This window comes from Myotis yumanensis, unplaced genomic scaffold (assembly GCF_028538775.1).
Source record: "Myotis yumanensis isolate MYYU_CA2020_CCGP unplaced genomic scaffold, mMyoYum1.0.hap1 SCAF_8, whole genome shotgun sequence".
Lineage (NCBI taxonomy): Eukaryota > Metazoa > Chordata > Mammalia > Chiroptera > Vespertilionidae > Myotis > Myotis yumanensis.
In genome coordinates, this window is record NW_027223759.1 from 34,338,608 (window position 1) to 34,364,917 (window position 26,310).

Here is a 26,310-nt window from a genome sequence, read left to right on the forward strand (position 1 = left end):
CCCAGCGTGGGCCCAGGGCGCACACAGGACGGGAAGTGACCATGTTTGCAGGGCATCACTGCCTTGACATCATGATCAGTGTTTAGCAGCTGTGCCCAAATGCTGCCCCACGGACAGCGTCACTGTCACAGTTCCTGTGTTCACGAGCCTCTCTGCATGGCCTGGGCCCCAGCTCCGTGGGGAGGTCTCAGCCCAGAGTCTGGACCGGCTGTGGGGCATGCATCTAGAGGTCCGAGGGTCCCGTCACTGACGAGGCTGACTGGCTCAGGCGTGCTCTGCACTCACCAGTTCGTCACAGTGGATCCCAGGCCTCCAATGGAAGAAGCTCTGAGCTTCCGGAGGCAGATTGGAGACACGACGGGAAAGCATGATGAGTGGCGGCTTTCCCCGGGGAGTTTGGAGACGGCTGAGCACAGGGTTTCCTCATCCTCTGTGGCCTTCCAGTGGGCTATGGAGAGGATCCCTCTGTGTACCAAAAAGAAAAGAAACGTTTCTTTCATTGGACACTGAGCAGAGAAAGAAGTAGTGCCACTGTCAGCGTGGCCCCTTCCCTGAGACCTCTCGAGGCCAAGGGTGGCCGGGTCGCTGTTCATGCAGCCGCATGGCTGCTCTCATCCCGTCCCACCGGGACGCCTACCTGCCGAAGGGAGAAGACGGGCCTCGGAACCACGTGCAAGCAGCAAAGCTGAGAAAAGGCAAATGCTTGGGGCCCCACTTTTCACCTGGCAAAGTCTCCTGTACCGTCAACCCCCCCACCTCCCGCGGCCCCCAACCAGCCTCCCACGTCTGGCACTCACCTCCAGATGTTTGAGCCAGAAGGTTCACACTGACCCAGTCGCTCATGAGAAGAAGAAACGGTTACAGCCGGCTCGCTGCTTTCTCTTGCTTCAGAGGCCACACTCAGTGAGAGTGGAAATGAACACTCCGTGGTTGCACCTTCCAGGCCCGGTTCCCCCCGTGTTCTCGCTGTCTAGTCACAGTGGCTGCAGAGGGTAGACAGGTGTGGGGCGTGCGGTCCCCTCCTGTGTGGACACAGACCTGCACACCGAGCTGCAGGAATCGGAAAGTAAACGGGTTCCACCGAGTTCCTGAGCAAGCGCCTCACCGCGGGCCTTCCTGCGATCACTGTGAGGTTTCGACGTCATGATGTTCCGGTGGAAACCGTAACAGTTGAGAAGCCTGGCACTCTGAGCCGCTGTGGGCGGTTGTCTGTGTCGCCTGGCAGAGGCATATCAGAGGGTCTCATGGGCAAAGTGGTTTTTAAACTACAAAGGGAACTATTGTGTTATCTTATCATCATCTTACCCTGCATCTCGATTATCCATGTAAAGCCTGTGTTTAATATTTGTGCATTTTCCTCTCCAGGTTGAAGAGAGACCAGAAAAAGATTTCACTGAGAAGGTGAGGAATTTCTATAAGCCTTTATATTATGTCATTAATGAACCTAGTGGGTCCCAAAATGTATGGGTAAAACTAACAAGAAAATATGTTGCTTGATCTTTGATAAAGATCTTCACCAGTGTGTGGGCCACACACTGACAGTGTGTGGGCCACCAGCCAGCGTCACAGCCTTGGGGGAGGGGTCCCCGGGGGTCACTTCCATTTTGTGCATTAAACCCTCAGAACAGTGACAGATGGTAGGGTGAATGCAAGTTCCCAGGCACCATGGGCCCCTCGGTGTGCAGCTGTCTGTATTGGCTTCCGCAAGCCCACGGAAGGTGTTCCAAGTGGGAAACTGAATTCCAGTGAAGGTCCTATGCAGGTAATTTTGGTTTTGTCTAAAATCGTGTCTGATTCTTGCCATGCTCTAGGGGTCTCGTAACCTGCCTGGCCTGTCTGCAGCCACACTGGCCTCGCTGGGTGGCACCTCCTCCCGGAGGGGGAGTGGGGACACCTCCATCTCCATCGACACCGAGGCATCCATTAGAGAGATCAAGGTAAAGCTCTACTAATGACCCTTTATTCAAATCTCTCTCCAAGGGGAAAAAAGATTTAATTCCCAAAGTGCCAGATGTTTCTTCTCAGTCCTGTCTCCTCTGCCTCCATAAACAGGTGTTCTAGTAGCACCAAGACCCAGCGCAGACCTGGTCGCCCCAGGCGGCCGTCCCTGCCTGCTCCACGCCAGCAGGGCCCACCTGCACCCGGGCCTCTGCTCCCCCTCAGTTCTGGGGCACACCTGTGCCAGCACTCAGCACGCTGCACAGAGGTGCTGGGCCACTCTGTCCGCCTGCCCTCTGCACACCTCTGCCCGTTCCTTCTGTCACACACCTTCAGGAGACCTCACCACGCTGTTTGAGTGGCTTTTTCTTCTTCCGCTGGGATGTGGACACTGTTCTCTGTACCATCCTCAACACTGGGAGTGAGACGGGAATGCAGTGCTGTTGTTAAAGTACCTGCATCTGAAAGGAGCCCACGCAGAGGGCAGGTGTGTCCTAAGAGAGCAGAGGAGGAGCTCTGAGCTTCAGATTTGGCTTCATCTATGGAAACACTTTCTAATAATTAAACTGCGTAAAAGAGAACCAGCTGCCACGGGGGCTTTCTGAACCGCTGGGGGCCCACTTGCCAGGGAGGCCAGAGAAGAGATTTAAGTCTCAGCGGGGTGGACCAGGTCCCTCGAAGGTACCTGGCGAGACCTGTGCTTCATAAGAGTATCTTTTTACTGTTCTTCCTAACATGTGCCCTGGGCCACCCCCTGGGACGCCTGCAGCTCTGTTCATTCCTGTACTCCACTGATGTCGTATTTGCTGTTTGCTGAGATCCGGATTTGTCTCTGCCCCCAGGTTGTGAGCACCGGTCATTTGTTCAACAAGTGCTTATGGAGCGTCGGGCTCCCACAGATGCCAGGCACAGGGATGTGGTGGTGAAGGGGACGGGCAGAGCGGGACCGGGGCTTCGTGATGTAGGGCACAGCCATGCTGACTTCTGTCTCTGGTGTCGCACTGTATCCAGCACAGAGTAGAACTCTAGGAGCTGGAGTGAACCCTTAACCACAAGGAATATTTCATGTTCCATTTTCTGAATCCCTTTTGTCTGTTTTACAAAATTATGCAAATATACCATATGAGATAGACCTCAATTTTATAAAATCTTGTGAAAATATCATGAGACACACCTGAATTTTAATCTTTGTAACATGGAAATTTCTTTTATTTTTCTCCAACACTTAAAAAAACAACAATGAAGAAGGGCCTAGCTCAGTGATGGCGAACCTTTTGAGCTCGGCGTGTCAGCATTTTGAAAAACCCTAACTTAACTCTGGTGCCATGTCACATACAGAAATTTTTTGATATTTGCAACCATAGTAAAACAAAGACTTATATTTTTGATATTTATTTTATATATTTAAATGCCATTTAACAAAGAAAAATCAACCAAAAAAATGAGTTCGCGTGTCACCTCTGACACGCGTGTCATAGGTTCGCCATCACTGGCCTAGCTGGTGTGGCTCATGGTTGAGCATCGACCCATGAACTAAGAGGTCCCTGGTTGATTCCCAGTCAGGGCACATGCCCAGATTGTGGGCTTGATCCCCAGTAGGGGCCGTGCAGGAGGCAGCCAATCGATATATCTCTCTCATCAACGTTTCTATCTCTCTATTCCTCTCCCTTTCTCGCTCTCTAAAATCAATGAAAACATATTGGGTGAGGGGGAGCGGGGGGAGAGAAGAAGGAAGTCACTCCTCAGACTGTTAGAGGAGGCCGTCCAGAAGCGGGAAGCTCTTGCCTCTGTCTTTGTGGTCTTGTCCACCTCTCCCTTGACATCACTTGCCTTTCTTGCCATCCCCCCAGGAGCTCAGTGAGTTAAAGGACCAGATTCAGGATGTGGAAGGCAAATATATGCAGGGACTGAAACAGATGAAGGTACCAATGGATAGAGTGTGGGCTCATGACATTAACCTAGCTTAACCTAAAAACATCCTAAAGGAGACGTTCAAAGCGCATGCTAACTCTACTGACACCCCAGACTCCAAAAGGGGAGAGCTACGTGGTGTGTGCACGCAGCATGTCTTTGTGAAGCCTTTGAGCCAAGAAAAAGCTACTAACACGTTTCCTGATTCACGTCTTGTCCTCACGCAGCCCTCCTCCCCGGCTGAAAACCAGGAGCAAGCAGACAGGCGAAGAAGGGTTTTTTGTTTCCTTCGCTTTCCATAGCGGTTACGCACACGCACCGCCTTACTTCATCTGCCTCGCCACATATCTGATGTCCGCAGTAACAGTCCCTGTGGCCATGCTTGGAAACACCCGAGTCATTTGCATGTTGTAACACTGTACTGATTGGAGCAGTGTCTGAAAGCGCCTCGTGTTGTGTTTATTTGCGTATTAGGGCGTGGAATCGCTCTGTTGTTCCAACCAGGACATTAAGTTGTCATTCCTGGAACAGTCAGGGCCTGTGTCCTGACTTTGTTAGGCAGCCATGGCAGACCACGATCTCACAATAGAAGGTAAACCTGTCACTTCCCCGAGCTCCCCAGAAAGGACCCCCCAGTATCGCAGGGGCATCAGAGCAGAGGTGACAAATCACACAACTAATCACTTTCATATTTGTCACCTCTTTTTAAAAAGAAAAATTAAGACCCTGGCCTTTGACTCATAAATAGGGAGCCAGTGAGGCAGCCCAGGAATCACTGGTCCCACCCAAAACCATTGCCCTGGTTTGTGAGTGCAGGTGAGACCAGCACTGGCCCCTGACAGCTGACCAAGCAGCGCCAGCCTTCTTTAGCTTTAGGTGGCTTATAGCCGGGCGCTCTGCTCTCGCTTCCGAAGTCGCCTTCCCCTGCTCTCTGTTTTGGGAGCTAAATGCCACTGTGCTCTCTCGGTTGCCTGCCCTCCGAGGGCGGGAGCCACGTGAGGGCCCTGCGTACTCTTCCCTGGGCGGTGCTCTCACAGGATGGCCTTTGTCTTTCCAGGGCCCACCCACTGAGGCCTGTGTGCCTGGTGTAGTTTTCCTGGGGGTTGAGAATCTGAAATTCCACTTCATCCTTTCCTGGTTCATGGGTACAGACAGGGATCTCTGGTAGCTCAAGGCAGGGGTTTGCTTCTCTCAGAGAAGCTGGCGCGGTCCCAGTTCTCGCCACGTCATTTGAATGATGACTTCAGAAACCTGTTGAACCGCCTGACCCACTCCAGGCAGCTGCTGCATCATGGGGTTGGGACTCACTGCCTGTGACCAGACCCTCTCCATCGGGCGTCTCCCTGGTCCTGTGACTCTGTAAACCATCTTCATCCCTGGGCACAGCTAACAACTAACTTCCTGAGTGACGAGAATTTGATCACATTAAAAGGGAGGCATTTCTATGCGTTTGAAATCGCCGTGTGTTTCCTGTTTTGATCCATTTGCTCTAAGAAAGTCTAAATTTAGGGCTGAGTTATTTGTTTTTAAGAATGCCAGACTAAACTTTGTTTTTTTGTTTTCTTACTATAATTTCAACAATATGGCCTGGCTTCTACAGGACTCCCTAGCAGAAGTGGAAGAGAAGTATAAGAAGGCGATGGTTTCCAACGCCCAGCTGGACAATGAGAAGATGAACTACATGTACCAGGTCGATACCCTGAAGGACACGCTGCTGGAGCTGGAGGAACAGCTGGCAGAGTCTAGGCGGCAGTATGAGGAGAAAAGCAAAGTAAGCTTCAGTGTAGTGAGAACGATAGAACAGATACGTAAACGTGTGTACTTGGTATGTGGTGTGTCAGTGTGAGTGGGGGGCGGGGGGGGGGGGGTGTTTTCCAGGTTCCATAAAAGTCTGAGCTTTCTTTTTAATAATTTTTTTTCATTTTCAATGCATGTATGTGTGTTTACTTTATTTTTTTATTGATTTTAGAGAGGATGGGAGAGGGAGAGAAACATCTGTTGGCTGTCTCCTGCACGCCCCCTACTGGGGATCAAGCCCACAACCTAGGCATGTGCCCTACTGGGAATTAAACAGAGAACAGAGAGCCATGTTGCCAGGTCTCTGGAGTGAGTCTCGTAGAGGGGAGGGTCCGAGGTGGGAAGAAGGGGAGGAGGGGGGTCACGGCCAAGCTCTTCTGCTGCCCCCACCTTTTCTGTTTGGCCCCTGGAGGGCAGAGTTGGTCAGCCTCTGTTAAAGAGATAGGCTGACCAAAGTAGGCATATTTAGCCCCCTTTTTAACCCAAAGGGTATTCCCTGTCATATTTCAAAGTTAGGGATACTTTTAGTATAAATCCTTTGCAAAGCTGGGTCCTCACTGGGGCCCTCAGCACAGCCAGCTCCATGGACGACAGCAGTCACCTTCACGGAGACCCTTCCTAGGGCATTACCTCCTAGAGAGGAGCCAGGAAACGCTGTCCGTTCCACCAGCTGCTCTAATTTTACAGTAAACCACAGGGTGTCTTCTAGAAAGTCCAGAGAAATGGGTTCATGGTGTTCAAAAGGCCTTGGACACTGTGCTGACGTGGTCGTCATGCGTTCCGAGGCAGAGGTAGGTCGAGGGGGCGTGAACTCGACCAACGGGAAACTGTGGCTCCCCCGCCTGATGCCCTGCTCCTCATCCGCAGGAATTCGAGCGGGAGAAGCACACTCACAGCCTGCTGCAGTTTCAGTTCGCCCAAGTGAAAGCCGCCCTGCAGCAGAGAGAGGAGATGCTCGAGGTGGGTAGCTGCTCCCCATTCTGCTCTTCTTGTGTGACTCAGGAGCATTTTGTTGGCCGCGGGTTTTCTGGAAACCGAGGGCTTAGGCTCATTCTCTGTGCCTCATTGATGGTGTCCTGTTCCTCTCATTCCTGGGCGGTCCTGTGTGTGTGTGAGGAGGTGGGGCAGACAGTAATGCCTGCCCCCTAATCCTGGGACCTGTGAAAATGTCACCTTCCACGGCAGAGGGGACCTTGTGGTGGGAGATTATCCAGGTTTTCTGGTGTGTCACAGGGTCCTTACAGAAGAGAGCCAGGAAGGTCAAAGGCAGAAGTAGGGGGTGACGTGAGGAGGGGCCCTGAGCCACAGAATTGGGAGCCTCTAGAACAGCGGTTCTCAACCTGTGGGTCGAGACCCTTTTGGGGGTCGAACGACCCTTTCACAGGGGTCGCCTAAGACCATCGGAAAACACATATGTAATTACATATTGTTTTTGTGATTAATCACTATGCTTTAATTATGTTCAATTTGTAACAATGAAATTGGGGGTCACCACACATGAGGAACTGTATTAAAGGATCGCGGCGTTAGAAAGGTTGAGAACCACTGCTCTAGAAGCTAAGAGAAGGGAGGGAGTGGATTCTCTCCTGGAGCCTCCAGAAAAGAACCCAGGCCTACCCACCCCATGGCCTCAGCCTGTAAAAGACTCATTTTGGACTTCTGAGCTGCAGCACCGTTAGAATACATTCTTTATATATTTTGTATTGTTTTCAGAGAGGGAGAAAGAGAGAGAAACATCAATGATGAGAGAGCGTCATTGATCGGCTGCCTCCTGCATGCCCCCTACTGGGAATAAAGCCTGCAATCCTGGCATGTGCCCTGTCTGGGAATCGAACCGTAACCTCCTGGTTCATAAGTTGGTGCTCAACCACTGAACCACGCTGGCTGGGCCATTTGTGTTGTTCGAAGCCACTGAATTTGTGCTAATTTGTTACAGTGCCACTAGGAAACATACAGGTTGATATTTACCTTTTAAGCTTGATCAGAACTTTAGTGCCTCTCAGTAAGAAATTCCCCCAGACGGGTTTCTTCCTGCGCTTTGGGACGCTGGGTGTAGAACCCGGAGCCCTGCTGGCCTTCGAGAATGAGCTCCGGATTAGCGAGAAGCTGCCTCTGCCTCCCTGTGTTTGCTGGCTCCTGGCGACTGGTCTCCGCAGGTCCACACTGAAATTCCTTCCTGTTTAACCCTTTATCTGTCTCTTCCTCTCTGTTCCTGTTCTTCAGGAAATCCGACAGCTGCAGCAGAAACAGGCGAGTTATATCAGGGAGATTTCTGATCTTCAGGAGACGATAGAGTGGAAAGACAAAAAGATAGGGGTAGGGCTCTCAAATCTTTGAAAATCTGTTCAAACAATTTGTCTGCTTAGCAAATGTGTTGCTTTTAAGATCGTTGGTGTGCTTGGATGTGTATGCATGCAGCCCCACGTGATGCAAACTCAATCATACAGCGAATACGAACTCACCCAAATTGATAGTGACTCCGGGCGGAAGTTGGCTTCCCACATGAACAGTCTAGCTCTCTCAGTATGAGCCGGCTCTGCCTGCCCCTCCAGCAGCCAGGGACTGACAGAGGGAGACACTCCATGAGGGGGCACTCGGGCACTCTCGTGTGCGCATTTCCCCGCTCGTCTTGGGGCGTTTTCTCAAGGGGTCTGAGGAAGCTGTAAGGTGGCAAGTGCTTGAAATCTCCCCAGAGGGTCCTCAGACCCCCTTCCTCCCCAAGAAAAGAACAGGCAGCCCACCTGCCTGCAGGTGTGACGAAGGGGAAGGATGGGACCACTCACAGCACCTGCTGTGGCCCGTCATACCACATAGGTCTGGTGACGGTCCCCCAACGCTCGAGCGAGTCATCAGAGCGCTGACAGTGTGACGCCACGCCTGTCTTCACTCTGATACGCTCGTCCACGCGTACTCAGGGTTCTGTGCACGTGCACGTGTGCACGCATGCGTGTGTGTTTGCTTTAGGACCACTTTGTGTTTGTCTGTGCCAACAGTCGCTGAGAATCCAGGTAGAAAAATAGTCTCAATTGCTAAAATACAGGGTGTCCCCAAAAAATGCATACGCACTTTGATTATAAAATAAGTGTTTTTCAACATACAGTTCATTTCCAAAATTTAAAAGAATCTATAGAAATGAATATTTTTTGTCAACTCCTGTTTTCAAACTGATGACTGTTCTGGTCCAGGCACTGCTGATAAGGCAAAACAATGGAATCGCAAACATCAAGAATCATTTCGTTTGGTATTTGTGTGCCTTTAATTCGTCAACTGCTGCCAGTTATCATTAATGTATCCCCATTGAAAAAAAGTCTAGTGTCACTTTGGGACCAATTTTCTTTGTTCAAAGCTTAGTCTGGCTTCACCCATTATTTCAAATCAGTTAAGCCTGAAAATTAAGTGTTGTCAGCTATTAAAGTGTGTATATATTTTGGGGGACACCCGATAGTTGTCACTGGAGATTCCTCAGCATTTCCTCCTCTTCTGTATTTATGCCTCATCTAAAAACCACCGGGCCTCTGATAGTTCTCTGACACGGCCGTGAAACCGGACTGAGCTAGAATGCGATGCAGATGCAGCCCTCCGGTGCCTTCGTTCAGGAGCATGGGCAGCAGCATTGCTCGGCTGTCGGAAACTGGAGGAGAGTTTGTTACTGGCGTTTTGTTTGTATCTCCGAGCATGTGATACCTAACGCCCTGACTGTAGCGCTTTACAGAGTAGAAGCCTCTTCCTTACTCTGCTTCTGACGTCACCTGCTTACCTGTGTGAATTTCTCTCTCTTTGCTCCGCTGCACACTCAGGCCTTAGAGAGGCAGAAAGAGTTCTTTGATTCCATCAGGAGTGAACGAGATGATCTTAGAGAAGAAGTAGTCGTGCTGAAAGAGGAACTAAAGGTATGAAGCCCAAGAACAGCTAAAAGAGAAAGTCCCAGTTGCCACAGCGAATGCTGGGGTTCTCAGGAAGGAATGTGTGTGTGCGTCGACGTTAATTCCTCTATGTCATTGATTGTCGTTCTGTTAACCAATGCAAATCTGAGGTTAACTGACACTGAAGAGACGTGTAAAGCGAGTCCAGGTTCTGCGGGGTCTGCCCATGGCCAGATGTTCACAAGCATATCTGAGCTCGAAAGCAACTCTGGTTTCCAAGAAATTTTTTATATACTGTGTCAGTACTTTCCATGCTCATTAATAAGTTCTCCCGGGCCCTTCCCGAAGTTAGAGGGTGCATTTGTTTGTTAAATCAAAGGCTTAACTGTAGGGACTTCTCTAGCTGAATGTAGTGGGGCTAGGCTCATGCCATTTACACTTTGAGGCCCACTGGATTGTAGGACAGTCATGTTCTGCCTGGGCCGTGTCCAGGGGTCTTCAGCTGCTGGGCAGACACTGAAAAAAAACACCCAGCCTGCAGCAGTGGGGGTCAGAGCTCTGGGTGGGCTGTGAACGGTGGAGGGGGCAGTGTTGAGGCAGGGCACGGCCATGGGCTAATTCTTGCATAGTCAACGGAGACATGTCAGTGTGGCTGCTATATCCAAGGCTCAAGGCCAGAGCAGTGAACCAGAAGGCGCAGGCTTGAGCTCAGGTTCGGCAGATGGTTCCCCCAGGGCTGTGAGTGCAGGGTTGGGGGTCCCTCCCAGGACACGAGGGAGCTGGGGCAGCAGAGGGAGATCCTGGAGTCGTGAGGCACAGCTGGCTTTAAAGTGTTTCACTATGGAGTGAGCAGAAGTTAAATTTCTTTTAAACAATTGATTTTAAAGAGAGGGAGGGAGAGAAAGAGAGAGGGAACAGCAAGAGAGAAACATTGATCGGTTGCCTCCTGCACCAACTCACAACAAACCTGCAACCTGGGCATGTGCCCTGACTGGGGATTGAACCCTGCACCGTGTGTGTGTGTGTGTGTGTGTGTGTGTGTGCGTGTGTGTGTGCGCACGCGCTCTCTCTCTCGGGACAATATTCCAACCAACCAAGCCACACCGGCCACGGCAAATTATATTTCTTTTTAATACGACAGACATCCTAGCCACTTCCTAATTCCTTCCTTAACTTAAATGTCATCGCTCCTTCCAGAACATGTACACATTTCTTTCTTTTTCTCTGTATCTCTTTGTAATATAAAGAATCCATCTGGGGTTTTAAAAGTCAGGTTCACTTGGAGCTCCAGTAGCGCAATCGGTTAGCACGTGGTACTTAGAAAAGTCAGGTTCACCTTACCATGACTTGCTCAAAGCTTCCTGTGGTGGCAGCCTGCAGGCATCACCTCCAGGTTAAAAGGGCTCCCGCTGAAAGCGCCCGGTCACTGCACATCAGGACATGGGTGGGGGCCTGCGGAAGGACCAGCCCTTGCAGGAGAGTCTGGATCTGTGTGTCGATAGAAAGAATAGCCACGAGGGTGGTGCCCAGCTCTTCTTGACTCTGTAGAATTTTCCCCGACTTCAGGAAAAATAGCTTCTTCTGAAATTATTATTAATAGAGTTTAAGCTAACACCACTCAGTATTACGACGAGCCTGTTTTTGTTCCAGAAACATGGAATAATCCTAAATTCAGAAACAGCTACCAATGGAGAGACTTCAGACACCCTAAATAGTGTTGGATACCCAGATCCTACCAAGATGACAAAAGAAGAGTTGAATGCCCTCAAGGCGACGGGGGACGGGACCCTAGGTAAGTCCTTGTTTTCCTGGCTCCTGTCACCCCAGGCAGCATTGGCTCACCCTCACTGCGTTGTCAGGGTCGAAGCAGTCATCACTGCCCATTAACAGTCACACCGCATGCCACCTGTCTGTCTCGTCATGGAGTTCCTTGCGCACGATGTGATCACCCACGCGTGTTGTCTGGCGTGCACCTCTGACCAGTGCTCCCCATCCATGGCTGGGGATACATTTCTCTTGCTTCTCAAAGCTGCCACATGAGACTGTGAACGCAAGGAAAATCGTCTCAAAATCAAGTGACAGTTTTGACAGTGCTACTTGTCTTTCCTCGGACATGTGCCAAGGGTAGCTTTTTAACTTACTCTGTTACGGAGTTGCCCAAAGGTGGAAATAGCAGAGGCTGTAAATCAAGTTAGTCAACCATTTTTGCAAGCCAACACGGCACATCCTATGAGATGCTCTGAGGGGTTAAGGTGTCTGTGGACAGCAAGTGAAGGCTGTGACAGAGGTCTTGGTTGCCATTCTCAGTGTAGCACTTGAGAGGGACAGACAACCCTGGTGGAGAGGGAGAGGGACAGGCAGCCCTGATGGAGAGGGAGAGAGACAGGGGCCTTGGTGGAGAGGGAGAGGGACAGGCATCCCTGGTGGAGAGGGAGAGGGACAGGCGTCCCTGGTGGAGAGGGGAAGGGACAGGGGCCCTGGTGGAGAGGGGAAGGGACAGGGGCCCTGGTGGAGAGGGGAAGGGACAGGGGCCCTGGTGGGCAGTATGGTGTTCTTTACCAGTGAGAATTGGATATATCTGCCCCTTTGTCAGAGGTGACGTTTCCATGTATGTCACATTTTTGCTTCTGAAAGAATGTAAATTGGGATTCCAGTAGATTGTAGGAATATCTGAAAGGCTCACCGATTAATATTTGTCATAATAATTGGCCTGAGGATAACGCTTCAGAATCATGTGCAGCCTGAAGCTGCCACCGCATGTGGGGCCTCACTGGTCACCTGTGTGTCCCAGGTTTAGAGTGAGGCCAGAGTGGGGTCAGGCCGCAACTGTGGTTTCCATGTGGAACCTTCCATCTTACTCCTTTTTATTTATGGAAATGCAGAAACCTCAGGGCTTGCTTCCCAGGGGTGCCTCACTCTCTTTATGACACTGAAAGGATATACAGCTCTTTTAATTCTGTAAAGGTCGCTGAAAGAACATAAATTGGCTAGTGTCCACCATACCTTTGTACTAGCTAGCTGAGCAGTTAGGAATTTGATCTTGCTGCTCTTGTTCAAATACACATTTTACAAGTCCTGGATAATCGTTGTGAAACAGACACTTAAAGAACCAGAAATACCAGTTTTATAAGTTGTCTTCAAAAGTTCTTTAATCACTAACAGTAAAGAATTGTGGGCACTTCCCAATATATACGTCTATTTTTAACTTAAATACATATAAACTTTCATTAATATAAATGTACATTATAAAACCAGCACTGATAGAAATCTTTAAAGGGTGAAGCAAAACTAACCGTAAATGGAAGTCCTACTACTTTCCCCCCTTTTCCCCGGGTCAGCGCACCCACCGTGGAGACCGCTGGGTCATGAAATTGTCAGGCTTTGACCTCCAGTGATTTGGTATCTTATATGCTGCGGTTCTGTTTGTCTGAAGAATCCAAAATATAACTTCATTCCGAAGCAGTGACATGTTTGTTAATGCATAATCTTTTCATTGATGAGTCATTTATTATTTAGCTAAGTGGTCATCCTAATGTAAGCATTTGCCCCCCGCTGGGACTCGCTGTCCCTTAAGGAATGGAGGGAAGGTATTTGGGGCACAGGCCACTTTCTCGGGAGACAGCGGTCAGGTGGAGGAGAGTGGGTTTCTTTTTACCTTGTCTGAGCTATTGCAAAAGTATCTTCCTCAAGACTTACCTCGAGGCTGAGTTTTTAAGACAAATTGAATGTTCTTTTAAAACTGATTGGAGGCTGCCTTCAGGGCCGTGGGATCCGCAGTGCAGCTTGAGAGCTGACAACGTGTGAGTTGTCAGACGTGCATTTGGGAATGAGCATGGAGAACACCCGCCTGAAGGCCTTAAAACCCATCCTTTTGGATTGTCCGGCTGCCTGATCCAGAGCTCTTTCTAGTTGTTAAAACTTAGCTTCACCTTTGAAAATCAGTTCACACAAGAGGGCGCCAGCAGCCACTCGCCGGGAGGCGGTGGCATGGCCTTGGCCGGTGGCTGTGGGCGGGTGCAGTGGCTGCTTCGTGGCACAGAGCTGGCGGGCTTCTGTTCCGGGTGACTCTGTGCTGACTCTCTCGAGGAGGGGGGCTGGGTGGGGATGAGAACTTGTGTTTACCTTGTCATGTATTTTAAGTGGTCACATCATGGGGTCCCTTCAATTTTCTCAATGGTCTTTTAGGAAAAGCCACTGCAGTGGAGGTGAAAAATGAAATTGTGGAGAATGTGGGGAAAAGAGAAATCTTGCAAAATACTGAGCAGGAACAGCACAAAGAGGACCCCGTAGAGGATTGTGTGGACACTGAGGTCTTGCCTCCTGGTGGCAGTGCCGAGGACCGGAAAACCTCTGAAGACAGTGCCCCCTCCCTAGGAACAGTAGCTACAAATGAGGGACAGGTCCGAAGCCCAGCTCTAGAGAGCACGTCCTTCCTTGAACATGCAGAGCAGGTTGAGTCCGGGGAGCTCACAAGCACCCCAGATGCTAGGACTGGGGCTCCCCTTGAGCAGTCTAAGAGTTCGAGTGAACCAGATGGTGAAACCCCGGGTCCTGCAACTGGGCAGGGCAGCCGGAATGCCGTGGATGTCAAAAACCAAAGTGAAGAAGCTGCAGGAAAACAGGAACAAGAAGAGCAAGATGTTCAAGCCAGTTTGGGAGAGGTTAGCACAAAACCACATCAGGAATCTGCGCCTGTGCAAATACCTGAAGTTGAAACGGTGAGCAGCTCCCAGGGTGCAGTGGAGGCAGGGCTAGCTGGATTGGAGGAGCAAGCGGGCACAGTGGCCTCACGTCCTCCCAGGTATAGCGATGACACAGGGAGTCATGACACATGTGCAGTAGACGTCCCCACAGAGTTGGGCCCAGGTTTAGAGAAAGAGCTCACCAACCAGGAAGGGGCTGAAACCAGGGAGGTCCCAGTTCCGAGCACGGGAGCAGGGGGGGAGCACAGTGAGGACGAGGACGAGGGGAGGGGGTTCCTGAGTGAGAAACCAGTCCAGACAGAAGTCCCGGCCAGTCCCTCTTCAGCAGCCCGTGCTCAGGAGGCAGCAGGTGCACATACGGTAAAGGCCAAGAGAGAACCCAGTGAAGAAATGAACGACCCACAGGGAGAGGGATTGGGTTCATCCCAAAAGAAGACGAAAAACAAGAAAAAGAAAAACAAGAAGAAAAAGTCACCGGCACCTGTAGAAACCCCTAAGGATGTTAAGAAAGAGTTAACATTTCAGAACCCAGATCTAAGTGACGCTGAGGAAGAAAAGCAGGTAAAATCTCCTGATGAAAACTCAGGTGTGGAAACACAAAATGAGGTCACTGGAAATCCAAAAGAGAGCATTGTGGCCGGGAGCGGTGACAACCTGGCCTTTCCAGAGGACCCTCAGATGGAGTTGGCTGGAAAACTGAACCACGAAGATGGCCATGGAAACGCCGAGGCGGGGAAAGGAAGAGCTGATGGAGAACTGTTTGAAGGTGATACCATGCAGGCCTCAGGCTGCAGGGCCCGTGCTGAGGGATCAGAGGAAGGAGCTGTGAAAGCTGACGCTGAAGGAGCCAGTGCTGCTCCCAGCCGCCCCCCAGAGAATGAAGACTTGCCAAGCAGCGCCCGGCTCGGAAATGGAAGTCCCTCCGAGGACATTAACGCCGCCTCGCAAACAGAAGGTCCAGAGGGCTGTGTGATGTCCGAGGGTCCAAGCCAGGGAGTCAGAAAGGTTTTAGGTAGCGCTAGTCTAGAAAATGATGACTTGGCACCAGCAAGGGAGTCAGGGGACTCCCATTCAGAGCGCAAAGAAGAGACGAGGGGCAGAAGCGAGAAGGACAAAAGCAAAGAAGACTGCGCGTTGTCATAGGTTGAGGCTTGCTTGTCAGGCGGAGTCAGAGAGGGGCCAGGACGGCACAGTGAGTCCAAGCAACAGACTCTTGCCGGTTTCCTCCGCTGGTGAGATCCGTGAAATGTTCTAGATGGAGGTAGACATACATGTGTGACAATCTGCCACCACATTATCTACTACTCTAAGTTATAGACTGTTACTTGTAGATTTATATTTTATTAGGGTTCTCACCCAGATTAGAAAGACAGACACGTTTGTTATCATGTAAGTTTTAACCGAGAGCATTCCAGTAGTATCAAATGATAACATACACTGTTTATATTTCTGCTTATAATCAAAATAAACATAGTTCACGCCTGCCTTAGGCTGATATGAATGTGGATATTCCTGACCAAATATATCAGCATCTAATTGAAATGACCAGATAGCATTCTAGGATTCCTACATCATGAGTAAATTAATTTGTCTCATTCAAATATATGTGCTTCCATATGTGCTTTTGATATGTACATGATAACCTGCATGGTATTTTATTTAAAAAGGAGATAAATGGCCAAACATCATATAGGTCCCTGAGTGATAAGATTTGCACCTTAGGACAATAGCTCATCATTTTAGGGATAATGAACATCTTAAAGTCCTGGAAGCTCTTACTTGCCTTTACCTCATATAAGGGTTTTATCTCAGCTAATGCTTTGGACTTCATTGTTCATGATACCTGAGTTTATTTTATAGATTTTTTTCTCTTTTTCTTTTAAAAAAAAATTAATAAATTTTAATTAAAGAAATTAAGTGGGAGGGAGGGATGGGAGGGGGAGAGAGAGAAAAACATCAATGTGAAAGAGACACATTGATTGGTTGCCTCCCGCACACACCCCGACTGGGGCGGGGGATCAAACTTGCAACCCAGGTACGTGCCCTTGACCAGTAATCAAACCTGCACCCTTTGGTGCGATGGCTGACATTCTAACCACTGAGCAACACTGGCCAGGGCTTATTTTATAGATTTTGACTTCATGCCAATTATGTATCCAAGTCACTTTACACAAAGATTTTAAAAATTATTTTCTGGAAGAGACGTATGTTGAAATTGCATTTTCTATACAATATTAGAGAGGGGAGAATCATTTCTAAAATTTATTTTTTAACCTTAAAATTACTTCTCTTTCTATTTGTCTAATCATTATTCAGAAGACCAATAGAAAACAGTACTGTTCTTCAGCAAACTTCTAATTAGACTATGACAGGATATTTTCAATAGCTGAATCACTTTTGGTATTTTGGTATAAATGTTTGCATTTGTTGTGTCTCCGTATAGTCTGACTGGAAAATTCTTGTTCTGGTCTTCCTGAACAAAATATATATTTTCTATATAAAAGAGAATTTTAAAAAATAATTGTAACATTAAATTGAAAAATAATTGTAAAATATTAAAATCACAAGGGAATGAACATTATGAATACTGTTAACACTTTATGAGGGTATATGACTTCATCGTACTGTTACAAGATATAATTGAATGCAAAAATGACCAAAGCCTCAATAAAATTTGAGGCAAACTTGTTATCATGTATTTGAAATAAAGACATTTTTCTAGTTTTACAAGCCTGTGGTTCCACTCTTTTGACTCCTTGGATTCTGACCTTGGCTGCTATTGTACCTAATTCACCTGTGGGGTTGTGCCCATTTCCAAGTTACTGATTCCCTGTCGGGGTCCCGGGAGGGACTCCCGCTGAGCACCCTTTGTCAGTAAGGACTGAACTTCTCTCCCGGCATCTAGACGGGCTGAAGTTGCATCATCTAGGGAGGACCACGGAGATCTTCCCCCCGCAGCCTCGCCTGGGAGCTGTGGCTCTGAGGAGAAAGATCTCCATTCCCCGGGCCAGGACTTAGCGCGCTTTGAAGAGTGTGGTGAGAACGGCAGGTAAACGCTGACTTTCTACATAAGGGTCCTGAGTGGAGGGTGATGGGGCTGCCAGAAGCCCATGGGTGCCTATGAACAGAAAAGCCTGAGGCTTGCTGGAGAATCAAGTCCAAGAGCGGCAGAGGAGCTGAGAGGGTTTCAGCTGATGTCTCTAACTTGCCAAAGCTGCTTTCACACCGGAGTGTACACTGGGAACAGCCTTCCTTTCCAAGGCCTCTGAGGCTGAACTCACTAAGTGTGAGATCGTTAAGCCACCTTACGGTCTTTCCTCCCTTACCCAGGTTATTCCGCAGCACCCCTACGGACACTGTGGTAAACTTCACATCCCTCCAGCCAGCCAGCAGTCTCCCTCAGTCACATGTTTCATAAGCAAACATTGTTCACCCCTTCATATAGGAAAGGCCCTGTGCAGTGAACAAGCAGATAGGGCCCAGCTCCCAGTGGCAGTGGACAGCTGAGAATTAGGACAGAAGCACCAAAGAAGAGAAGGACTCTGAAGAGCCCGACCATTTCCTGGTCATCTGAGTCTTCATTGTGAGCAGCAGTTCCTCTGCTCCAAGTGTGAGGTGACCGTGTAGCCCAGCACAGGAACTGATGCTCACAGTGGAGGCCCTTACATGATCAAGGAAGGGTTGCCTTAGGTCTGTGAGGGTTAGCAAGGCACGGGGTATTCCCAGCAACCCCGAAACATTTCAGTGTCCAAAGATTCAGACTCGGAAAAGAATCCAAGCACTTCCTGCCAAGCACATCCCCAGGGGAACCTAGACCGCAGAGGTTCCACCATAAGACAGAGCAGAGGAGCACATTGATCACAGTAGCTCACATCGAAAAGCTGGGATATTTCTCGCCCCGAAGCAGAAGGCAGCTACTGTATGTAGAATGTGAATCTTCCTTCAGAAGTATAATTAAGTATCAGTATGGGTGCATGGAAAGAAAAGATTTGAATTATAGGTTGCAATTTTATAATATATGAAGGTTGGGGCGTAGTAAAGGTTGTGAGAGGTTTTAGGAATGAGATGGATTGCACTGACTGCTTTCTATAAAGTTAGTATTTCCAGTTAATGACCTGATCATTTACATTCCCGCTGTCACGAGGACCTGGAATGCTCTTTCTCGGGGCTTAGATAGTTTGGGATTAATGTTTTCTTTCAATAGACTCCTGCCCCAGGAGAGCACCTTACCTAGCATGCCACCGTGAACGCCACAGTAAGATGTACTCCAAGCATCCAGACTCCAGAAGGAAAAAAGGGGTGTGTGTGTTTGTGTGTGTGTGTGTGTGTGTATGTGTTCATGTGTGCTTGTTCAGTGTGATGATCATACATAGGGAAAACTTTGTCTTTCAGGAGAAAAACCCTCTCTTTCCCTTCCACCCTGTCCACTGTCCCTCTTACATCAAAGACTTAACATTTTTCCAGATGTGGATGGCTTCCGCTGTTCAATGGAACGGAAGCCAGTGGGGCTGGTGTGGACAGTTCCCATCTGTGCGGACCTCCTGGGCCCTGTAAACAGGAGAAAAAAGAATCGTCCTTAGCAACCTGTTTGCCTTTGACAGTAAGGAGGAGGTATTGTCCTGGCCTGGGGGCCTGGCCCAGGGAGGACGAAACAGACCCTGTGAAACTGACCTGTGAGGAGGGAGTGGGGAAAGCAGGCACATAGTGGTTTCTTGAGAGACCTCAGTCACAGCGCCAGAAAGAGGGACTACTTGGTGATGTGGCTGTGACGCATTGTGGACCTTGCTGTACCCCGGACGAGTGAGGTGACAATGTGAGGCCACAGGAACAAGTGACCAGAAGGGCTCAGAGAATTCCAAGGCTCGTCCGGCTGCCCAGAGACTGGCTCTAGGCCTTAAGTAGCTTTTTGTTTCTCAAATGCACACCAGAAAAGGTGTTGGAATTTAGTATAAAAAGCAGACTTTTTAAAAGTGTAATCCTTACCAGTATTACTAAAATACCTTTAATGGCCACCCATTTTAACTTCCCACTATGAAAGAAAGCCCTACATTTGAGTCATTGTGACTTCAAGTTCTTTATGCCTAGTTTCTGAAAACTGCAAGTCCAAAGTCTGTAAATGGATTTGTTTGAAAATCGGGTGTTAGAGAGCAAGGGTGAGCAGTGCTCCTAGAGTAGTAATAGGTTTGCAATGTTCTTGTTAAGAATTACAATAAGTATACCAGTGATGTAACACCATTCACTCAACAATTTAGACTGTTGGTTTTTAAAGCTATTTTTAAAAGTACTCATTTACTTCATATTAAATAATTTTGCTTTTTTCTTGTTTCCATTATCTTAAAACTATTTCATTTCCATCTTAATTCTGCTTTAAAATTTCTCTTAAAAATTCCACATCTATTTTTCATATTCTCATTATGAGACTTAAGGTTAGAGGATCCTTATTTTTCCCCCTAAGACTATTATTACAATTTATCATTTGTTTTTTACTTGCTATCTAAGATATTTGAAGTCTCCCAATAGAAAAATAATAAAATTGTATAATATATGAGCTTCAAGTCCACTTTCTGATATATTCAGAGTTTCTTATGATGCCTAGGATTTTGTACATAGGAATATAAAATAGATAAGATAAAATGAAAAGTGGTATTGAATAAGAGATCTGGGTTTATAACTATAAAATTTTTTTCAGTGTTGGGTGGGTTTATAGAAAGAAAGAATGGATCCTCCCTCAGAAGCAGTTTGACTGTGGGTAAATCCAAACGGAGTTCAAAAGGATCATGAAATTATCTTGTACTCCACATTTTCTGGATTTGTTTATTTTGTTACTGTGCCTTCCAAAATAACAACTTGGGGTGTTTGGGAAAACAATTAGAGTGAGCATGTAACTTGGGTTAGAGTGTGGCTACATGACTTTTTAAAAGAAGACAAAGGTGCATTTTATGTGAATTGTTTCCATTTCACGTGGCTGATCAAAAGCAGGCAATGTGAGAACGCTGGTCCCTTCGGTACAGGACCCTCCGGCCGGGAGTCCGGGTCCAGCTCTGAGGTCTGAGTTTAGCTTTGGAAAAGCAGTGCAGTGACGCACTTGGGGGCGAGGCCCTGAGGCTGGACGGTGAGGCCTCGGAAAGTTGCTTAGTTGTTCTGGGCCTTGGGTCTTAGGACGGAATAACAGAGCCACCCGCAGGGCTCCATGGGAGAGAGAGGCTGGTGGCCGTGCCTGGCGCAGAGTGGGCGCAGCACACACGAGCATCGCTCTCTCATCACGTCACGCCTGGTTCTCCTTGAGGCGGGTGTAGGATTTGGCTCAAACCCCCACATCCCTTGCAGGCTGTGGTTCCCCCTGCACTGAACACTGCATTCAGGGAGATGTTTAGGGAGATTTCTGGGTGCTTGTGTGTGTGTGTGTGTATGTATATATATATATCTCCTGATATATCTGGGGTGGGTGGAAGGACAGAACCTAATTATTCCTGCATTCTTCCTCAAAAGAATAAAAGTGTTTGACAAGTGGGTTAACACATATGTAGTCAGGAAACTATGATTCGTAGTCACAGTCAGAACTCTGGCCTGGGTGAGCCCATGAGAGAAATACCTCTGGGGTACACTCAGGAGGTGCGGGCTGATGAAAATGCCGGGGATGTGTCGTGGCGATGCTAACGATGTTAAACCGTGAAGCCTGTGAGATCTTGTGTTGCAGTGTGGTTTGGCCCTAGAGCCCTTGCATGCTAACCCCAAGTAGAAGATTAGCCCGTTTGCATGCGGTCGGACGCTGACGAGACAAGCATGTGCTGGGAGGTTGACCACCTCAACCTCCCGAGGCTGAACTCCTCCCCCGTCCTGTGTGTGGCCTCATTCGCTGTGGTACGTGTTTAATACCCTCATCATCAGTTTCACTAACCTGAGTGCTCATTCTCCCGCGTAGCCGTCTGCTGACGGTGCAGTGCACAGAGCCCCCTAAACCTGTGTCTTTCTGATTTCTTCAGACATTAGGTTGAAAAAGCTTGTTGACGAACGGGAGTGCTTGCTGGAACAGGTAACAACCTTTTTACTGCTTTACGAGTTGTCGAGTGGGGCGCCTGAAGCCAGGAACCTTCCCATCCTTCCTGCTTGCTTTGTCAGGACCCCTAACGCACCGTGCTTGAAAATAACCATCAAGCCAGCTCGGGCTCTTGAAATCTGTATCCGTCTGAAGTCATAGGAGAGATTTGGAGAGGAGGTCTCACAGAGCCACGGCCATGTGCTGGGTGGGGAGGCAGCACACAAATTGCTGCCTAACATGACTCGTCTGATGGGGACTCAGTTTCAGCACCTCTGTGCCTAGGAGGCCCAGGTGGCCCCTCCTGGCTCCTTAGTGCAGTGGTCGGCAAACTGCGGCTCGAGAGCCACATGCGGCTCTTTGGCCCCTTGAGTGTGGCTCTTCCACAAAATCCCATGTGCGGGTGCGCATGTACAGTGCGATTGAAACTTCGTGGCCCATGCGCAGAAGTCGGTATTTTGTGGAAGAGCCACACTCAAGGGGCCAAAGAGCCGAATGTGGCTCGCGAGCCGCAGTTTGCTGACCACTGCCTTAGTGAATCAAGCAGAGGTTAATAGCACCCTGAATTGCTAACACTCAGACAAACATTTAAACGATTTTATATACGATCTCCTCCTAAATTCAAGAGGAATGGCAGCCTTCGAATAACTTGTCACCAAGTTACAAAATGGTCTATGCCTGAAATTATAAATATAATGGCATTTTCATTCATTATACTTAGTTTCTGAGAAGAGTACTAACTGGCAGAAGGTAGTTTATTTGTTTATTTGTGTTGGTTCCTTCATTAAAGGAGAAACTCCCTTTCTCCTCGTGGATTGTAATCTTTTTCTGCATTTCTCTGGGGCTTATTTATGTAACCTCTGTCTCATTGGCATCCATGTGAAATAGTTGCAAGGCAACATCCAGTTCTACCTATGGGTTTTCTCCTTTACCTGCTGCTTCCTTTGACAGGCTCTAGGCTCAACTTCTCTGTCTGTTTGGAATAGAGGAATTAACATCCTTTCTCGGTGGGTGTTTCAGATTAAGAAACTCAAAGGGCAGCTGGCAGAAAGACAGAAGAATGGCAAACTAGACACGCTGCGCCCTGAGGACGCTGTCTTAGAGAACGGGACAGACGTGCACGTGATGGACCTGCAAAGTAAATGTCGACCCTTGTGCGGGAGTAACGGCTCTGACGTGTGGGATGTTTGTGTGCTTGTTTGGGGCGGGGGGGGGGGGGGGGGGGGGGTGGAGAAACTGCTGTGGCGAGGGAAGCACAGTGTTCCCTACCCCCCGACCCCTCCCCAGAAGCCCTGATTACATTTCTCAGTAAGACAGAACAGGACGGGCAGGTGGACGAGGCAAGGATGTTTCTGTGTGAGCCTAGGAAGCAGAACAGGTGCCCCAAATCGTGCACAGCGAGGCCACCATAGGATGTGCTGCAGGAAACCACTTACTGTGCTGGATACGGCCGCCTTTCGGCCTGCTGATTGCATGGAAAGTTGGAAGGTGTTTTTCTATGCCAGTAAACTAGGAAGGGCTTAAGGGGATACAATTAGGCCCAGTCTCCCCCACGCCCCCCCTCCACCACCACTTCTTTACTCACAGGCACACTCTCTCCTGGGCACTTTCCCAGCCTGGGTCCATGGAGAGAGCACCCTCCTACCTCAGCTCAGGAGGGCTGGGGGGGCCACGGGCCAGGACTTAACACATTTACAAGGCGATCAGGAAGTAAGGGCTTGGTTCCCAGTAACTATTGTTTCGACATTTTAAAAGCCCAAGAGCTTAACACATTTTCCTTCTTTTTCAACCTTTAGGGGATGCCAACAGACAGATCAGCGACCTCAAATTTAAACTTGCAAAATCTGAGCAAGAGATAACTGCACTAGAACAAAATGTACGTGCGAGCTCCAGCAGTAACGGCACCTACACCGATGTGTGCGCGGCCTCGCCCCTGAAAGGCTGAGGACAAAAAGAAGCAGACATTTTTAGAACCAAAAGTCAAGGTCCTCAATGTATTTCCTACACAGAGAGAACTTAGGGAAAGAAAGGTCATTGCTGGGATTTGAGTTGTGTAATCGCTACTGACCCTTTGTAAAAGGTGGTTAGCTGTAGGATGTAACTAAAGTGGCCACAGAGGGTTGGTTTTTTTTTCTTTAAAAATAATTTCTAAAATAATAATTTTAATTTTTTAAAAAAAATGCTTCCTTCAGAGATGCCCTCTCGCCGGCTCTCTCTGGTCCCTCAGTGTGAGCACTCATGCGTCTCGCATGCTGGGCAGCTGGAGCAAGCTGTGTTCTAACCCAAGGGAGAGGTAACAGCAGGCACGCTTCCCCGCTCCATTGTGTACACGTGGGTGGAACCTTTTGGAGTTTTTATAGGGACAGAGTGAGGAGAGCACATGGAAAGTGATGAGTTTTATGAAGCTTGCTTTGATCTCAGCAGAATGGAAGCCTCCGGCAGACGGTGCAGTGCCACCCGAACCTTCCTTCTCTCACTCCTGTCTCAGTTCTTGCCTTTCCTCCTCCCTCTCCTGCCTCCTCACCCCACTCTCTGGGAGAGATCAGACTGGAGCAGAGGGCCTGGTGGAGTCTTTGCTTCCCAGCCCTGTTCTGCTTGGACCGGCCCGTTTTCCTGCAGATTCGTCCTCTAAAAGGGAACGATGGTGGCAGGGTATCAGCTCTTATGGGAGCCACGCTTTTGGACTAGGGCCAGAGAAGAAATGAGTCCCTGATAGGGATCAGTCCTGGGTTGCTCAAAAATAAAGAACAAATAGCTTGCTTGACTAGAACCTATTTAATAGTCAAGAAGGCTTGGTCGTAATTCTTTGGATGGTGTACTTTCCCATTTTATTAAATTATATCCTTTGATCTCAAATGTAATAAAGCAATTGGAGGAAGAAAACAGGCCAATCCATTTTTGCAGCTGGTTTTTCCTTCCTCTTAGGTAATAAGGTTAGAGAGTCAAGTATCACGTTATAAATCAGCTGCTGAAAATGCAGAAAAAATAGAAGATGAACTGAAGGCTGAAAAACGGAAACTCCAAAGAGAGGTAACGGCTCTGGGCTGTTTCTAAGAAAAGAAGGGGTAGCAATATTCTAGTGGGGCGAGCAGAGAGAGGACTTATGTGGGGGGATCAGCCACCGTCTCATCATGAGATCAAAGCTCAGTCTGATTTCCTACAGTTTCACTCTAATATGGTATGTGTGAGTTGTTATTTATTCTGCTTGGAACGTGCGCATTTCTTGGCTCTGTTAAGTCTTTTCTCTCAATTTTGGAAATTTTTTTAACCATAATCTCCTTATGTCATTCCCGATCCCTGTTCTCTCCACTTTCCCTCTGGGAGTCCAGTAAGAGATCAGACCTTTTCATGGCAACCTCCCATGAACCCACTAAAGGCTGCCTCGTCTCCTTACCTCTCTCTGTTGACTGCTGTATAGTTTTGGCAGGGATATCCCAGTTCACCTCCCTTTGTTTTTCTGGTGTGTTCATTCCTGACACTTCCTGGTTGTGTGGTCATGCATGCTCTCTTTCCTAATTGTGTCCTTATTCTTTAAAGATTCCGTGCACAGCTGTGCTGTTTTGCACACCTGGCGACTGAAACCTGTTCAGTCTTCAGGAGTCTGATTCTGTGCTTTTTTTGCTTCTGCTGACTCCAGTGGTTTGTCCCTTTATGTGTTTGGTGTTTGGTGAAGTTCACTGGATTTTAATTTGCAGGAACACTCCAGGCCTGACTTGGAATTTTCTGCAAAGAGGGCTTGCAAGGCAGTGGGGTTTAACCTGTCCCAGGACCCGAGCCCCTATCTTTGAGGGTTTGGGATCGGAAGCAGATTGTTCCAGGCTCTGTGGCCCCTGCTCCTGGGCGTCACCCGCTTGGCCTTGTGCATCCCTGCTTTGGTTTCTGCCTGCAGAAGCCTTGCCCCTGGCTGCCCAGGGCTGCAGAGACCACCTCCTCCAGCAGGCCGGGGTCAGCTCCTATTTGTTTGCCTTTTGTGACACCATGATCCCCAAGCTTGTTCCATGTCTGGGGTCTAGTTTCAGAGGAGGAAGTTGCTCATGAGGCCAGGATCCCGAGCCTATTTAAATCTAAAAACGTGCATTCACACATGCATGTGAGTATGGATGTGGGGATTGCAGTGGGTCCAGGTTAAACTGTGTTTCTGGTAGGACTGCGGTCTTGGTAATCCTGTTATGTTTGGAGGAAGCCAGATCCTCAAAGCTGCCTCTCCTCCTTGTCCCCAGCTCCGCTCCGCACTGGACAAAACCGAAGAGCTGGAGGTGAGCAATGGCCACTTAGTGAAGCGTCTGGAAAAAATGAAAGCCAACAGGAGTGCGCTTTTATCCCAGCAGTAAGCGCCAGCCCCGCACGGGAGCCTGGCTGGGCATGGAGAGCATTGGTACACAAGCTTTTTCTCCGTTCCTGTCTGGGAGCTGCTGTTTTTCCTGCTTCTGAGAGGACACCCGAGGACTCAGCCGCAGGAGCCCCAGCAGCCTCGATGCCTCCATCCGCAGACCCGCAGATCCCTACCCAGCTGGGCGCCACCCACAACCTGCAGGTCGTTTGATAAGCACACTGGGCCCGTGGGGGTCAGTACCCGACAGCACGGCAGCCTCTTCACGCCATTTAAAATGGGCATCTGAGTAAAGATTAAAGTGGGACTTGAGTTTTCTTTTCATGTGTCTTGCTGAAAATAAGGGGAAATGTTACGGTTGGGACTTCCTTTCATGGCAGAATCTGCGATTGGAGCGGTTTCAGTAGTATCTCTTAGTCTACGCTTTTCACACACGAACACTGTGGAACCACAAGCCATTACCAAGCGAAACTCTTTCACTAGAAACAAGGGAGTGGTCTAGACGTAAAAGTGACCTTAAGAAGACTCTTTACAGGCAACAAATGAAGCTTTTCTAAGGGATTTTTGCATCCGTTCAATCATAAGAGTACTTTTTTCCAGGGAATTCGGCAATAGCTTACTGAAAATGATAGCTTTTCATTTGCGTTATTTAATCCTTATATTTGGAATTGAAGTTGTTAACTTCTTTTAAAGAATGTACTATTAGAAAAATTAAAAAATGAAAGGTTGAAA

General features: G+C 48.6%; 1 protein-coding gene across 28 annotated transcripts in view; it reads left to right on the forward strand.

The window, feature by feature from the left end:
- Positions 1 to 26,310, forward strand: part of LRRFIP1 (LRR binding FLII interacting protein 1) — a 115,173-nt gene extending 88,863 nt beyond the window's left edge. For 16 of the 28 annotated variants that reach the window (XM_070422480.1, XM_070422482.1, XM_070422484.1 and 13 more), the window contains 9 exons: positions 1,366 to 1,401; positions 1,812 to 1,937; positions 3,789 to 3,860; positions 5,450 to 5,620; positions 6,514 to 6,606; positions 7,870 to 7,962; positions 9,444 to 9,536; positions 11,160 to 11,301; positions 13,695 to 16,942. In XM_070422480.1, coding sequence (XP_070278581.1) covers positions 1,366 to 1,401; positions 1,812 to 1,937; positions 3,789 to 3,860; positions 5,450 to 5,620; positions 6,514 to 6,606; positions 7,870 to 7,962; positions 9,444 to 9,536; positions 11,160 to 11,301; positions 13,695 to 15,355 — 2,487 coding nt within the window. In that variant the 3' untranslated portion in view covers positions 15,356 to 16,942. Of the gene's footprint in view, positions 1 to 1,365; positions 1,402 to 1,811; positions 1,938 to 3,788; positions 3,861 to 5,449; positions 5,621 to 6,513; positions 6,607 to 7,869; positions 7,963 to 9,443; positions 9,537 to 11,159; positions 11,302 to 13,694; positions 16,943 to 17,117; positions 21,074 to 21,195; positions 21,246 to 22,268; positions 22,387 to 23,044; positions 23,125 to 24,173; positions 24,279 to 25,468 lie in introns of those variants that run through there. The other 12 variants (XM_070422486.1, XM_070422500.1, XM_070422501.1 and 9 more) reach the window with 7 other exon arrangements.